This window comes from Gavia stellata, chromosome 10 (assembly GCF_030936135.1).
Source record: "Gavia stellata isolate bGavSte3 chromosome 10, bGavSte3.hap2, whole genome shotgun sequence".
NCBI classification, from domain to species: Eukaryota; Metazoa; Chordata; class Aves; order Gaviiformes; family Gaviidae; genus Gavia; species Gavia stellata.
This window is the reverse complement of record NC_082603.1, coordinates 7,922,041-7,936,603: the sequence shown is the minus strand read 5'-3', so window position 1 is coordinate 7,936,603 and position 14,563 is coordinate 7,922,041. Positions and strand designations below refer to the sequence as shown.

The 14,563-nt window shown below is 57.3% G+C and overlaps 2 protein-coding genes across 5 annotated transcripts in view; both read right to left on the bottom strand.

Moving 5' to 3' along the window:
• The window catches only part of DNM3 (dynamin 3), a 179,940-nt gene extending 177,932 nt beyond the window's left edge, over window positions 1–2,008 (bottom strand). For all 4 annotated transcript variants that reach the window (XM_059821696.1, XM_059821693.1, XM_059821694.1 and 1 more), the window contains exon 1: window positions 1,863–2,008. In XM_059821696.1, coding sequence (XP_059677679.1) covers window positions 1,863–2,008 — 146 coding nt within the window. The remainder of the gene's footprint in view (window positions 1–1,862) is intronic.
• Window positions 2,009–9,225: 7,217 nt separating this feature from the next.
• Window positions 9,226–14,386, bottom strand: METTL13 (methyltransferase 13, eEF1A N-terminus and K55). The gene is made up of 8 exons (XM_059822068.1): window positions 14,234–14,386; window positions 13,055–13,802; window positions 12,116–12,315; window positions 11,326–11,521; window positions 10,932–11,075; window positions 10,525–10,737; window positions 10,011–10,142; window positions 9,226–9,500 (listed from the first exon to the last, which is right to left on the bottom strand). Exons 1-8 carry the CDS (start codon window positions 14,384–14,386, stop codon window positions 9,226–9,228), a joined length of 2,061 nt encoding a protein of 686 aa, XP_059678051.1.
• Window positions 14,387–14,563: the final 177 nt, after the last annotated feature.

The window sequence follows — 14,563 nt, the reverse complement described above, 5'->3', positions numbered from 1 at the left end:
AAGTACACATCTGCCAACCACACACACTCACTCAGTCTGGAGAAAATGCATGAGTAAAACATAGTTGCTTAAGTCTCATGGAATAGGTTTGAAGTAATGCATTTTAGTGTCACATTTGCAATAGGCTCCAAGCTTGCAAGTAGGGAAGTACTACAGATCAGCTGATACTGTATCTCAAGAAGTTACTGCATAAAACAATGATGTGGAACTCTGAGACCAGGTGGAAAGAATCCAAATTCCAGATCCAGTGTGACAGAGACATGCCGGTGTTTCACAGTAGTCTGCAAGCTCTTCTCTGAAGAGACTCTCTTGTGGCATCCGCCGTCTGAATGGTGCACAATTATACGGGTGAAAAAAGTCATTGCTCTTAGCTTTTCTTCATAATTCTTCTTAGAAATGCCCATGTTTTTCTTGTGCGAGTTCCAGCCTCTTGTCCAAATGGGCCAGATTAGCACAAACTGCTCATTTTCACCTTTTCCTCTAGCCAGGTGCATCCAGGCGGCAGGAGTGGGAGTGTGCTGCACTCAAAGGAGCAGCTCCACCTGTGGATCAGATGGAGCAGATCCCTCTAGCAGAGGAGCAGTAACAAGCATCTGGGAGCAGTAACCTCTTCCATCAGCACAGCTGGATCCAGAGAAAGACATCAGCCCACTGCCCACCACACTCAGCCCCAATCCCAGGTGGGTACCACCCCAGACAATGCTTTGACACAGGGACCTTTTATCCTTATTGACAAGAAAGATGAAGAAGATGCCTTTCCTCCTCAGCACATGTGCTTTGCATAGCTTCGTGGACACACAGATCAAAAAGTCAAAAGGTTATAAAAATAGTTTTTAAAGACTGGTTTAAAGAAAATTCTAATAATTTGATGGCCAATAGTGATTTCCAAGGACCTCACTTGTGCTTTCTAAACTTGAAAGACTGGCAGCACTGTCAACATCAGCAGTTAGCTAGGAAGAACTGACATTTAACACAGTAAGAGTAAACTCTTAAGTGGGATAAAGAACAACTGTATAGAATTCTTATACCATATGTCAAGAGGTATTGCAGTTCGGCACTTGGCCAGGTTGTAGAGAAACACAGTGTTTAATATTACCTTTAATGAAGATCTCTGCGTATAAAAGCTCCCCAATCACTGACATACAACAGTACTTTTGATCCTATATGTGGACTAACGATCACAGCTACGGTCTGGAAACACCACCTCCCCCCAAGAGCCCACATGCTATTTGTGGCAAATGCAGCAGAAACTTTATGAAACAGCACGTGAAGTTCATGTTTATCTCAAGAGGTCTTCAGAGACATAGTCTGTCCGTCGAAAGGACCACCTGAATCATTAGGCTTCCCCTTTCTTCTTTCAGCAATTTTTAGAAAAGATGCTAATACCCATTGTGCATTAGGACGGCACGAATTGTAAGCAACGGCATGAGAACCATCAACCGGCCAGACCCAGAACCCCTATCGTAATTAGGATTTAAACACCTTTTTTCCCCAGAGGGCGGCTAACCCCCCCACCGGGCACACGAACGCGCTCGCACCGGAGTTGCGGCGGCTTCCCCGCAGCACGCAGAGCGCGGACGCTGCCGTGCCAGGGCCCGCCTCGCCGCCCCCGCGGCACCGGGGAGCGCACCGAGCCCCCGCGGTCGGCGCGGAGCCGGGAACCCCCCCGCCTCGCACAACCCCGCCGGCAACCGGCCTCCCCCCGCCGCTACGGGCGCGCGGTGCTGCGGGGGGGGGGGGGGCGCGCGCAGCGACCGTTGGACGGTGGGGGGAACAACCGTTGGGAATGGCGCGCGCAGCCAGCGAGGCGCGGGGGGGGGGGGGGGGGGCGCGCTGAGGGGGTGCCGTGCCCGCCGCCTCACCTGGAGACGCAGTTCTCCAGCACGGAGCTCTTGCCGGCGCTCTGCCCGCCCACCACCGCAATCTGCGGCAGGTCGAGCAGGCAGCTCTGGCCCAGCGCCGCGAAGGCGTCCTGCAGCCGGTTGACGAGCGGGATGAGCCCCTCCATCCCGCCGCGCCGCGCCGTCCCCTCCTCGCCGCCTTCGCCGCTGCTGCTCCTGACAGGTAACAGCCGGCGCACTGCGCATGCGTCCCACCCCCGAGCCTGGGGGGCGGGGCCTCGGCGGAAAAGCCACGCCCCCAGCCGGTGCGGGCGGGCTGAGCCCCGGGCGCCCGTGGTGCTGGAGTCCCCTCGGCCCTTTCTGCGGTCCGGCACCGGCAGAGCCTCCTACCGGTCACAGGCACGGGCCAGCAGCCTGCAGGGCGCATCCCCGGGGCCCTCCCGGCAGCGCGGAGCCCCCGCTGCCCACTCGCTCCACTCGAGCGGCTGGGTGGGCTCATCCCCGCAGGTGGACAAGCAGGCCTCGGTGCTGGGACCCTTGGGTGCAAGGAGCGGGGTTTTCCTAGGCCTGCCCACCGACCCACAAGGCCGCCATGCTGCCTCTCTTCCCCAGGAGTCCCGGCCCCAGCCGGTCACCCCGTTCCACTGGCGGAGAGGGCTGCGGTGTCCCCTGCGAGCCCCCGGCGCGGGGCCGTGCCCAGCTGAGCCGTCCTCTGGCACCCAGGGAGGGTTCGCACCCGTCTTTGCTCTACGACTTTGGCACCGAGCTGGGAACAGGGCCAAACCGGGAGCACACGGAGGAGCCGTGTCCCGCTTGCCGGCGTGGGACCTGGCAGACAGCTGGCGTCAGCACTTCCCAGTCTGCCGAAGAGGGTATTTTGGAGCAGTCCCAGTGGCTGAATTCCTCCCGGCTCCCACCCGCGATGGGAACAGGAGCAGAGGGAACCACGATCCATCCCCGCAGCACACGAGGGGCCCTGGCGAACGGCACTGACGCTCAACAACGGGCGGGAGCGCTGCCAGGGTCAGACGCGTGTTCACCGGAACCGTGCCAGGGCAGGCCTGAGGAGCCGGGTCCGGCAGGGCTGGTGGCAGGTGGGTGGTTCAGGAACAGGCTGGGAAGCGATAACAAGTTCCGAGCCACATCATTGCAGTGGGTTCAACTAAAAATGCATACTGAGGCTGAGCTAAAAGCACAGGCGAACAACAGAGATGAGATTTATCTGTGATTACTGGCAGCAATCACAACACAAAAATACCCAAAACAGAGGCTTTGGAGTCCTACAGTGATAAAAGTTATCCTCTGTATTAAACCAGACACCGGCCTCGCTCAGCATGAAAAGCAAAACAAAAAGGAACTGCGAACATCCCGCAGGCTGACAGATACTAACGATCTGGAGGATTATCAAAACTTCTTGGCCAGAGCTCTCAGTAAGTGTAAAAAAAATTACTTTCTACAACAGACTGACTTCTAACCCTGGAAACAAATGAACAGTTTGCTTTAGCTCTGGCAAAAAAGAGTTTTTAATCAGCGTTATGCAGAGATGGCTTCTCTAGCAGTGGCTTTGCCGCTGTGGTTAGATCACCTCCCCAGCATCACAGCCGCTGGGAAGAGCCTTGCGATCATTTCTATCGAGATGGGGCCTGGGGGTTATTGACATAATTATGCCAATTAGCAACGTGATTATTTTTTTTCCCTACTCCCGAGCGAGCAGGCTATGCCAGGAGGCACTGGATTAGCTGCCTGGCTTTCCTCCAGTTCATGGGTTTCTATGGAGGCTGGAAGTCGGGAAGAACAGTATCGCGTTCTGACCAAATCTGCCCTGTCTGAGCATCGGAGCACTTTGTGCTGCCCCAGCGAAATAGTTAAGATCAGTAGAAGAGCAGCCTGGTGATAGGATCACATCTCCATGAGAGATGAACGAAGATTAAAAAAGGCACGATGCCTCGGGAGCAATGCTACGCACACCTTCAAATTGATTACCTGGGGAACTGTCCTTTCCATTAGGCCTTTAAATTACATCTTTGTTTGCTTCCACAATTTAAAAAAAAAAAATAACAAAATAAGAAAACATCTATGATTAGGAAAAGTTTGAGTTATTCCCCCAAGTCTGGGAAGTTTCCAAACAAACTCTTTTGTCTGTTGAAGCTGAGTTAAAGCCGCTAAGTGACCACACTCACCCTGTGACTCCATCACTTACAAAAATCCATTCTCCTCCCCCAGAAAAAAAGCCACAAGCAGCCAAGTATAGATTTCCCACCTCCTGGAAAAAGCATGAACGTTTTCTTTATGCATGCCCGTGTTATCACGAGGGTGCTCGTTTTTCCAACAACTCCAAGAGAGCAGTGAAGAAGAGAGGACAGGCACCCAAGCCGATCTTCAGGTCTCTGTTTTTTCCAGCTGACTTCTCCAGGTAGCTTGTTCCAAACCCCCCTGTGGAGCCCAGCCTAGTTTTCTGAATTTCTCGAGATTCAGAGTGCCTAAAATAAAGGAAACAAGTGTAGTACTAGGAGAGATCATTGCAAAACTTCTTGTAATGAATAATCCTGAAAAAAAAGACCCAAATCAGCGTCAGAGGGCCATACAAGAAACTGTTTTCCCCAGGAGCACAGACCTGCGTTGCTCACTGGTTAGCCAGCTAAACATGCTCTATCTTTACCTTGTGCTCAGTTGTGCCCTACGATATTAATCGTTTCTTTTGCCACGTGCCAGGCTCAGCAAGGAGAGAAGACCTTCGCCAACCACCTTCCCCGGGCACAGCAGGAGGGGTGCCCTGCTCCCCAGAGTGGCACGCCAGCCCCACGGGCATTGCTGTCTCCGTCAGTTCGGTCTGCTGGCTTCCAGATGTCACTGGCTCCAGCACAGCCTGCCTGGGGCCCCCAACCCTGCTGAAGCCGCCGGTGCATTTCAGATCAAGCCTACGGACAGCAAGTTTGTCCTACCCTGAACTCCAGAAAAATATATGGCAAAAATAGTCTGGCTTCAGGGTGCAGTTGTAGCCTTTGAGCCCACAAACTTACCCACAGACACTTCTTCCTAACCAGGCAGCGTGACATTAAAACTGAGGACATTTGGATCAGGTCCCCAGGCTGCTTTATAAACACACACTAGTGCAATTCCCTTCATGAAAAATGGGTTATATATAAACTACCAGAGAGGAGATTTGCAGATGCCTGCAGTGAAGAGCCAGGCATGCTCCCCTGCCAGGAGAGCTGGCAGGACCCGGGGGGGGGAGCAGAGCACAGACAAGGCTGCATCCTCCCCCCAGGAAGCATTTAGAAGAGGCAGGCTTCTTCACGTATGATCATCTTCTCTCCAGGGACCTTCCTCACCTACTTCTTGCTTCAGATACAAACCCAGAGTCTTGCAGAGCTTTTCAGGCAGCTGGTCAGCACAAAGCAGAAGGTGTGGGCAAGGAGCCCCAGAACACGGGGGAGCTCCCCGGTTCTCAGCAGCACCCAGGTCTGCAGTGCTGGCATGAACCTGCCAGTCAGCATTATGCCTGTGTATCTGCCAGGAGGAGAGCTCAGACCCTGAAGCTGCAAAAGATAGAATTAAAGCCAGTGAAAGAAAGTCAGAGCGGCTGCAGAGCTGTGATTAGAAGTAGTGGCTGCAGCATTTCCCCCCGTAAAGAGGCGGCATTTTCTGCCTCTCCCCTGCAGCCTGTGGCACTGCTGACTCACAGACTGCAGGACAGGGACACCCCAATCCCTGTCCTGTCCAGTGTGGTGGCCTCTCTCCTGCCCTGTGACCTCCAACTGCATCCTTTAGTCTGGTGCATCCAGTTGCAGGGTAGGAAAAGGCCACCATGCTGCATTGCAGCCTGCAGAGATGTTCCCCTGCAGCCCTGAGCACCCCAGGAAAGAGCCATACTCTCTCGCTACAGCCTGGCAGCACGCCTGCTTCCTTGGTCACAAAGCCAGGCAAGCCAAGTGCTACCCTGAGGGAAGATTTCATGCACAAAACACTTCCCAGGCACTTCCACCCTCCGGGACGTGGCTGTTGCAGCACTTGCTGTCCTGCTACCCTGCCATGCCCAGGCAGCAGCAGCATCCCCAGCCAGCAGGCCAGGCTCACCCCGGCAGAGCTCTTCCCAGCTGGAGGGAATCAGCCTCAGTGCTCAGTCCCTGCAGCTTTTATTACTGCAAAATCTCTCCCAGCTGCTTGACATACTTTCAGCTGGTGACAGTATGTCCCCCATCCACCTCCACCATCTTCCCAAGAGCCCAGCCACCTCCAGTCCTTCTGCAGAGCAAGGATCTGAGCTGTGACACCTAAGGAGGTTATACCATGTGGGGTATGTGTGTGGCACCCCACCACTGCCTCATAGCTTCACCATCCTGCCAGCTGCCTGGCCACAGAGGTACCCCGGGCCAAAGCATCCCTACTGCTCTGGATCATGAAACCCAGGGCTGATCCACCAGCTCCCACTGCCTCGCTCACTGGAGCAGCGGTGGGACACGGATACAATGTTCTGAGAGGAATGCAGGCTGGACCGGACTGAAGCATCCCTGGCTGGCTACAGCCTCATGCCTGAGCCATGCGATGAGTTACGCGGCCGTCTCTTTTTGCGCTGGGAAATCCAGAAAGGAATAAAGTCAACATCTCAAAGTGAACAGAGGTTGCTAAGTGACAGCAGTGCTTGTTCCCATCCCACCACTTACAGCGTGCCTACACTGCAAAGGAAGGAAGTGAGGAGAAAGGGATGTAAACATGAGTATATTGCCAAAACACTCAACAGAAACACAGTTGCCAAACATACACATTAGCTGCATGTTTTGACTGCCAAGAGAGAGAAATATTTACTACGCACCAATTATTCCAGCCTTGGAGCATTTTACCTGCAGAGAATTTCAGGTATTTGCAGTGCTCATGAATTTGCCAATTTTCCAGCTGAAATGTATTTCCAGACCAAACTTGTAGGGCTGTCAGTAGCTGAAAGGACAGCTGCAATGAACTGAGATTTCATCCTTACGTTGTTTCTAATAGATGGCTTTTGTTTTTCCACCAGGATGTGGCATTACACAGCAATTAGGAAGCACAGCAGAAAGGCCGAACTGGACAAGGGAGGGATGAACGCGGCCTTTGTATGAGCTCCTGGGGAAGAAAGGAGATGGTTTGGGTAAAATAAAGGGCACACACACAAACCTATGTCATTGGAATTATGTTGAGAATTGAAAACTAACTTAAAAATAGACTAAATGCAGCACTGCTGATTCAGTTGAGAAATTTGCCATTGCTAAGCTGGATGGCTAATAGATATCTTTCAAAAAATTGCTCATCACAGAAGAGCTTTAGAAACTAACTGCACGGGGGCAGGGAGACTTCCACTCCGCTCGAGCTCCAGCCCCTTGCCTCTCCCGTTGACCAGCAACCACGTGCTGCCCGGAACACACTACAGCACAGAGCAGCGACTGGGTGGTGAGCAATGTACGGAGGGCATGCGCCCATGCTGCCATCCTTTATTTGAGGCAGGGAGCAGTCCAGCCCCGCTCTCCAGTGCCTGGGAACCATCAAAAGCACTTATTTAAAAAAAAAAAAAAAAGCATCTGCTCCCTCTGCATAGAAGCGGGCCAGCCAAGGGAGAAAGTAAGGCACCAATTTGTCCCTCTGTGCGAAGGGGAATAAGGCAGGGAGGATCGGAGACAGCATCTGAACAGAGGGGTTTCCAAAGCAGAACCTGCTGGCAAATTAAAATATAGCCACAGTCACTAATCAGAGGGCCGTGCACGCTGTTGGCACGGCTGCCATAGTGCCTCCTGGGCACAAACAGCCCTATCTTCTGTATCAGCGCAGCAGCTGCCGTCCCCACTGGTTCAGGGCCTGAGAGCCCTTGGGGTGCCCTTTCCATGGCCCCCATGGGGCCGGGGAACTGCAAACCCTCGGGCTGACGCACCCTCTCACTCGGCTTTCTAAACACAGCTGGAGTTCCCGCAGGTGAGGGAGACCTGGGTCCTGCTGAGGAAGGACAGGGTGATGAGTGGCAGCCCACCAACACCATGATGTGTGAGCGGCAAAGCTGGCAACACCGAGATGCAGCTGCTGTCGTCTCCGCACTGTCTGGGTCAGATCCCTCCTGGAGCTGCTTCTAGTGTGTTGTTACCACCCTGGGCTGTGGAAGGGTGGCTGGGGAGGGTTTGCTTTGGGAAGCAGCTGCCAGAAAGATGTTCTCACTCAGGGCACTGGCAGCAGAAGGGAGCACAGGGTGAGGGTGCAGGATCAGTGGCAAAGCATCATGGTGCCTGAGCAGGTTGTCACCTTGATGTCTGCAAGTTGGTCACTTTGGTACCACGTCTCAGACTCATTTTGGTACCAGCTGTTGCAGGGGAGAAAGATAAGCCCCCCAAAATGACTTCTGATGAATGCAGGAGCACCAGTGGGTCAGCTGCTCTGTAACCAGCCAGGGGCCGTGGGTCAGCTCTTCAGCTAAACCTCGCCAGGACGGACCAGGCTTTGAAAGGCTCGGGAGACACAAAATTCCTGCCTGGGCAGGAATGGGGTACTGTGGGAGCACCCCAATGGGTGTTTTCCTGCTGCCTTTTCATCGTGCAGGAGGCTGGCCTGCCCCAGCTGGGTGAGCGAGGGGCTGGCTGTGGGTCAGCGTGCCCAAGGGCCTGAGCACAGGGCTGGGTCCCTGCTGGCCCAGGGGGGCTGGGGGGAGAAGGACTGGGAGCCCAGAGGATTACAGGTCCAGTTCACAGTGGCAATGGCTGGAAAGCTGCAGAGGAGGGGCAGGCACGTGGTGGGATCCCATTTGGGGAAGGCGAGTGAAGAAGGGGCAGTGGGGTACAAGGGGCAGCTGCCTGCCCCCAGGACATGCCCTTGACAAGTGGAGGCGACCGTACCTTCTCCAGGGGTGCTGGGCGCTCCAGAAATAAGCCTGGCAAAACACGGCAGGGCTTGGAGCAGCCCCGAGCACTTTATTTTCACAGTTCTCAGCCCACCCCCACACATCCACAACCAGGCTTGGGGCAGGGCTGGGGCTTTGCACAGACACCAGTCACCAGGGATGCTGGAGGTGTGGGGAGAGGCAGCTTTGGAGGGAAGGAGCCATCCGTGGTGCAAGGGGATGGTCAGAGGGATATTTTTCCCACAAAAGGAAAGCAATTGGGACAGACCCAAACCCACAGTCCTGCCAGACCCACAGCACCTTCCTTCCGACACCATCCCTTGGGCAGCACAGCCTCCCATGATCCCAGACCCCCTCCGCGGGTAGGGGGGGAAGCGGGGAGCACCTCTCTGCGCCAGTCCCGTCCTTGAGGCAGACCCAGGCCACCACCAGCCACCCAGGGGTGGCAGTCCCAGCCATGGGCACCCCTCCACTGCGGGGCCGCAGCACCCACGCAGGGACAGCTCTCTCATTCAAGTGGCATCAGGGCCCCTCTCAGAGGATCTTGACAGCCTGCAGCATGTCTGCCAGTACATAAGAGCTGTCCCAGGGGCACCCAGGCTGCCGCAGCGCCTCCTCCAACGCCCGGGCACGTGCCCCCAGCTCTGCAGGGTCCCGCTGGCCCTCAGGGCTGGGCTGGCAGAACAAGATCTCGTTAACCTCCCCTTCGATGTGGCGTGCGTAGAGCAGTGGGAAGACTTCATGGAGGGTGGCCAGGACAGACTCCTTCAGCTGGGCGTCGCGGCACACCAAGTTGAGCACAAAGACTCCTGCAGGAGGGTGAGAGGGGTGGGAGTTCAGATCAGGCCACAGAGACCACCCTGCTCCCCGCCTCCCTGCGGGAACACAGCTGAATCGGTGCCACCCTGGCACAAACGCCTGCCCCGTGGCAGCACAAGGAGTACCGGCATCCCCCCGGTGCCATTGGCCCAGCTCCACATCCCTGCTGCCACATGGGCTGTAGGCTGCCACACAATCTGTTCCCAGCTACCGCCTACACCCTCTGCCTTCCCACAACCTTTCTTGGCCCCCCAGGGATGTCTCAGCCTGCCTGACCCAGCAGTGCCACGGGCCACCCGCTACACCCCATTCCCTGCTGTCACAACGCCCACTGAAACATCCGGATCCAGGACCAACCAGGAGCAGTGGATGCCACACAGCAATCCTGGGCATGGCCACTATTCTCTGCGACGAAAACCAGTGGCATGGCCTTGTTACTCAAACCCTGCATAGGACCAGCCAGCCCAGCTGCAGGGACACTGCCCGATCTCCCCTCCTACCTTCTGGCTTGAGGATGGTTTTCACTTTCTGCAAGAAGGGCTTTTCCACAAAGGCCGGGGGCGGACAGCTCATCCCCACCGTGAGGTCTTTGCTGTCCACATCGAACATGACTGCGTCGTACTGGGCTGGGGCTGCAGGAGGGAGTGCAGAGACTCATTATCCCATGGGACACGGATGAGCCACACATGGTGGGGAGGCAACAAACGGGCTGGTCAGGTCACCCTCTCTGCCATGTTACGGATGCTACTCTCTCTCCCAGGGCTTCTCTTTCCAAGTGAAACCCACAGCAGCAGCCCTTGGCGCTGCAAGGAGGCAGCAAATCTAAGGTCCCCTACACACGTTGGCACAGCAGGCCTGTGAGCTGCAGAAACCAGGTGAGGCTGGAGCTTGTGACACGTGGCAGGAGATAAGCAGGGACAGAAAGCAGAGGGTGAAAGCAGCCCAGGACTCTGGTCCCCGGCACATCACCCACTGGGCTCAATGGGGTGCCCGGGATGCTCCACGAGACGGTACCTTCAGCCGCCAGCTTGGCCACGTAGTCCAGGCCATCAGAGATGTGCACCTGCATCCGGTCACCCTGGGAGAAGCCGAACCAGCCCGTGGCCACTTCCAGCATGGAGGGGTCGATCTCCACCACAGCCACGTGGGCCTGCGAGAAGTAGTTGTGGACGAAGAGAGGCAGGCTGCCCCCACCAAGCCCCACCACCAGCACTGCCAGCGGGGCTCCTGCCAATGGAGAGCACCCAGGTGAGCCACCGGGACAGCCGCGTCCACACCACCCATCCCACCCCCTTGCCCAAACCGCTTTGGGAAGGGCACATGTGGCACCCCAGCCAGGAAAGCCCTTCCCCAAGGAGCTGGGGCATGGGGACACCCACACGCCTGCCCCAGGCACAGCCTCCCACCGCCAGCCTCATCACCTGGGAGGGGGTCGGGGCTCCCCAGCAGGCAGAGCCCCGCGACCATGGCCTTGTGGTGCTCGCAGCACAGGTAGCTCTTGTCAATGGCCGCAGGTGGCTCAGCAGAGCTGGGTTTCTTCTTGTCCTTCCTCCGTTTCTTCTGGCCTGAACAACAGGAGGCATCAGCTAGTAAGGCAAGGCAGCAGACAAGGATGCTTTCTGGGGCCTAGCCACCCCCAGCCCCTGTCCCACCCCCGGGGAAGGCAGCAGAGTACAAAAACACTTCCAGAGCCACCCTGGGACAAGGCAGGCAGGTACCAGCGGGACTTTTATCTTCCTCCTGTACCAATCTCACTCTTTGCCGCCCCAAAAACTCACCCTTGGCCCCTACCCCTTCCCCACCTGCCCCATGTACCTGGGAAAGGCACGGGGGCCAGGAGCCGAGCCTCTGACTGCACCACGTTCCTGTTGCGGAGGAAGATGAGGCGTCGGAAGTAGCAGGTCCCGTCCCCCTTCACGTCCTCCACAACATACTCCCCGCTGAGGGGGCTGGTGTCGTGGTGCCGCACTGTCCGCACCCCAATGTCCCCTCCCACGGACAGGAAGGGCACCTGCAGGGAGGACAGGGACTCGCGTGAGGATGGAAAGGCTGCAGGAACAGACCCTGGCATTCCCGCTGTCCCGACCATGGCTAAAGAGCTGGGACGAAGCGGGATACGCTGTAGGCTGCCACAGGGGAGATGGGGACCAGCACATGGGACACCGGCTTCCCTCCTGTACACGTATTGGGGTACAGGGAGCAAACAAGCCAAGACTTTTTGCAAGAGTTCAGGTTTGGGGAGTTGGGGCAGGAAGGAGGTGACAGAAGGGACAGGAGAAGTTAAAGCCAGGATTAAGAAGGGGCCGGATGCTCTCAGGGTTTCGGGATGCCTGGTTTCTTGGGATGATGGGTTTTTGGAGGGCAAAGACTTCACACAGAATCCTGCCACGCAGGACCCTCAAATCCTGCCTTCCAGCAAAGGCAGCCAGCTGAAAGGAAAACCGACAGGAGCTACAACTGAGACCAGTCTCCTCCCCACCAAGGCAGCCAGCTCAGGTATTGCAGCTTGGTCTCCCTTGGAGAAGACGGATTCGCTGCTGGCAAAGAGCCAGCCTGGCCCCAGTTTTGGGGAAGCCAAGCAAGGGGGCCAGGCAGTGGGGCTCACCTGCTGCCGGGCAGGGAGGCCCGGCGGGGCCAGCTCCATCACCTTCCCCGACAGCTCCACCTGGATGCCGGCCATGCCCTCGTAGTGCTGCTCCCTGTGCAGGGCCACGGTGACCAGGCGCCCGAAACCCGCGCTGGCAGCCAACTGCCTCCGCCCTTCCTCCGTCCCAAAGAGCCACTCGGTTTCTCTGCCCTGCGGGACTGCAGAAGGAGCTGCCATCAGCCTGGGCCAGTCCCGGTCCCCGAACGACCACCCCAGCCTCCAAGAGAGGAGCCACAGGGAATGGCAAGACATCATGAGGAGGTACCACTGCGTGCCTAGAGCTGTGCTCTGCAACCATCAAGACAGCCAGGACCTTCCCCATTTGGGCTCATGCAGGAGGCTGGAAAAGCCACGTCTCGTAAGAAGGGGACATCCAACAGTCTCATGACCCGTTTCCAGGCGGTGCTAAGTCCCACCTTTGCAGGCGCACAGGAAGGGAACAGTGCTGCTGGCAGAGCCCGACACATCTCCGCGAGGTGCAAGCACAAAAGCGAAGCGCAGCCTCGAGCAGCCTGGCCCTGGCGAGTCAGGACACCCACACAGACCAGCGATGCCTTTCCGGCTGCATCTGCTGCGCTCTGGCTTTATGTAGTGACATGCTACGGCAACTGTCACCAGCATCAAGGCAGGAATCACCACCTTGGAGGCAGGACAGGCAGCATTCCTCTGCTGCCAGATGGGCATCTGCTCAGCCAGCAAGCTGTGCCAGATCTCTGCTTGCACCACCAGGCAAACACATATCCCACCACAAAGCCAGGACTAAAACACCAACCGAACCCCACAAAGGTGGGTTATTTCCCTCTCCAGCCCCAATTTCAGCAGGGCCAGGTCCGCTGGCCATTTTGCAGCTCCTGGCCAGAGCACCATCTCATTGCAGGCAGGAGAGGCTGTACTCACTGATGAAGATGGCGAAGTGATTGTCCCGGGAAGGTTTCACCGAGGGGCTGTCAACCACATGCAGCGTGTAGCGAGGCCTCCCGCTCTGTCTGTCGCACAGATCCAGGGAAACCTGCTCCCTGCAGGGGGTTTTGTTCAGCTGGCTGCAGAGCAGGGCGTAATGCTGCCTGTCCTTCACGGCTGCCACCAGCCGCTCCACACTCTCCATCCGCATCGGCTTGTCCTGCTCCTCGGGGCAGATCTCCAGGATCTGCGGTGCCGAGCCAGGGATCTTCTTGAACTTTGTCATGACGTACACAAAGACGGGTAGAACAAACTGTTGCTTGTCCCCGCTGCTGGCCACCTGATGGACACGCACAACCCAGCCTTCCTGGGAGAAGTATTCCACCGCTTTCTTCAGCACGTGGGCTTGAGCCAAGGAGACACAGAGGTAGCGCCCTCCTACCTGCAGGACCCGGCTGATCTCGGCAAACATCTTGTCCACCTTGGCTATAGTGGCCGCCTCTTCATCAGTGAGGACAGCATCCAGTGTGCCTTTGTCCAGGACCACCTGGAAGTGGGCGTCAGGGAAGTCCATCTGAAGCATGTCCATAAGCAGGTAACTCATCTTCGGCCTCTTGCTCCCGCTCCGCTCTTGCATTTGACGGATCACTGCGTTACTGATGTCGATGTTCACGATGTCCTCACACATCCCCATGTCGTACATCTGCTCGCTCAGCTCCGAGTTCCCGCAGCCCACCACCAGAACCTGGGGAGCGGCACAAGAGCAGTGTGATGGTGAGAATGCCCTGGAAACGCGCCCCAGAGGGTTTAACGAGCAAATATCAGCCACGGCCACGAGCCTCCTGTGAAAACCACACCCGTAGCACCTGCAAACCCACTCGCGGGGCCCTAAGATAACATTTCCATACAGAGAAGTCACATGGGCACAGAAGCGATGCATCTGTTGCACCTCTTTTGGGGATGACCCGGGTGTTTTACCCCCCCGAGCTCTCCATAGCCAGGCAGCTGGTGGGTCTCTCCTGTCCTCTTGCTACGGCACACTGGGGGCTTCGCATCGTCTGTGTCAGCACGCGACGGCGCTTTAAGCCGGGGCGCGGCGGCGCAGAGCTCACCGCCCAGGAGGAGGCCGGTACGGGGGAGGCTCGGCCCGGGCACCGGGCACCGGACGGGGCTCACCTTGTCGCGGGGCCGGACGTACTTGTGCAGGACGGGGCAGAGCTCTGGGAAGGCCCCGTACCACTCGAAGGGCCGCTGCCCGCGCTGCCGGAAGAACCGATCCCAGTACCGGGCTGAGCCGAACTCGCCGGGGCTCCGGGGCAGCAGGTCCATGACCGGGCGGGCTCAGCCCCGGGGCCGCTCCCGGCGCACGTGTCCCCGCGCCCGCCGCGCCGCCCGCTGACTGCATCCGGGTGCGCAGCGCCACCATTGGACGCGGCGGCCCCGCAGCCCATTGGCTGCCTCTCCCCCCCCGGCCGCTTCCCATTGGCTCGCCGCTCCGTGCAGGAC

Excerpts from the sequence above, each read along its gene's own strand:
- METTL13 (XM_059822068.1), bottom strand. The coding sequence starts at position 14,386 with ATGGACCTGCTGCCCCGGAGCCCCGGCGAGTTCGGCTCAGCCCGGTAC. Across the intron at positions 13,803-14,233 it reads ACGTCCGGCCCCGCGACAAG|GTTCTGGTGGTGGGCTGCGG; the intron begins GTGAGCCCCGTC and ends GCCGCTCCCCAG. Across the intron at positions 11,076-11,325 it reads GGCCCCCGTGCCTTTCCCAG|GCCAGAAGAAACGGAGGAAG; the intron begins GTACATGGGGCA and ends CCTGTTGTTCAG.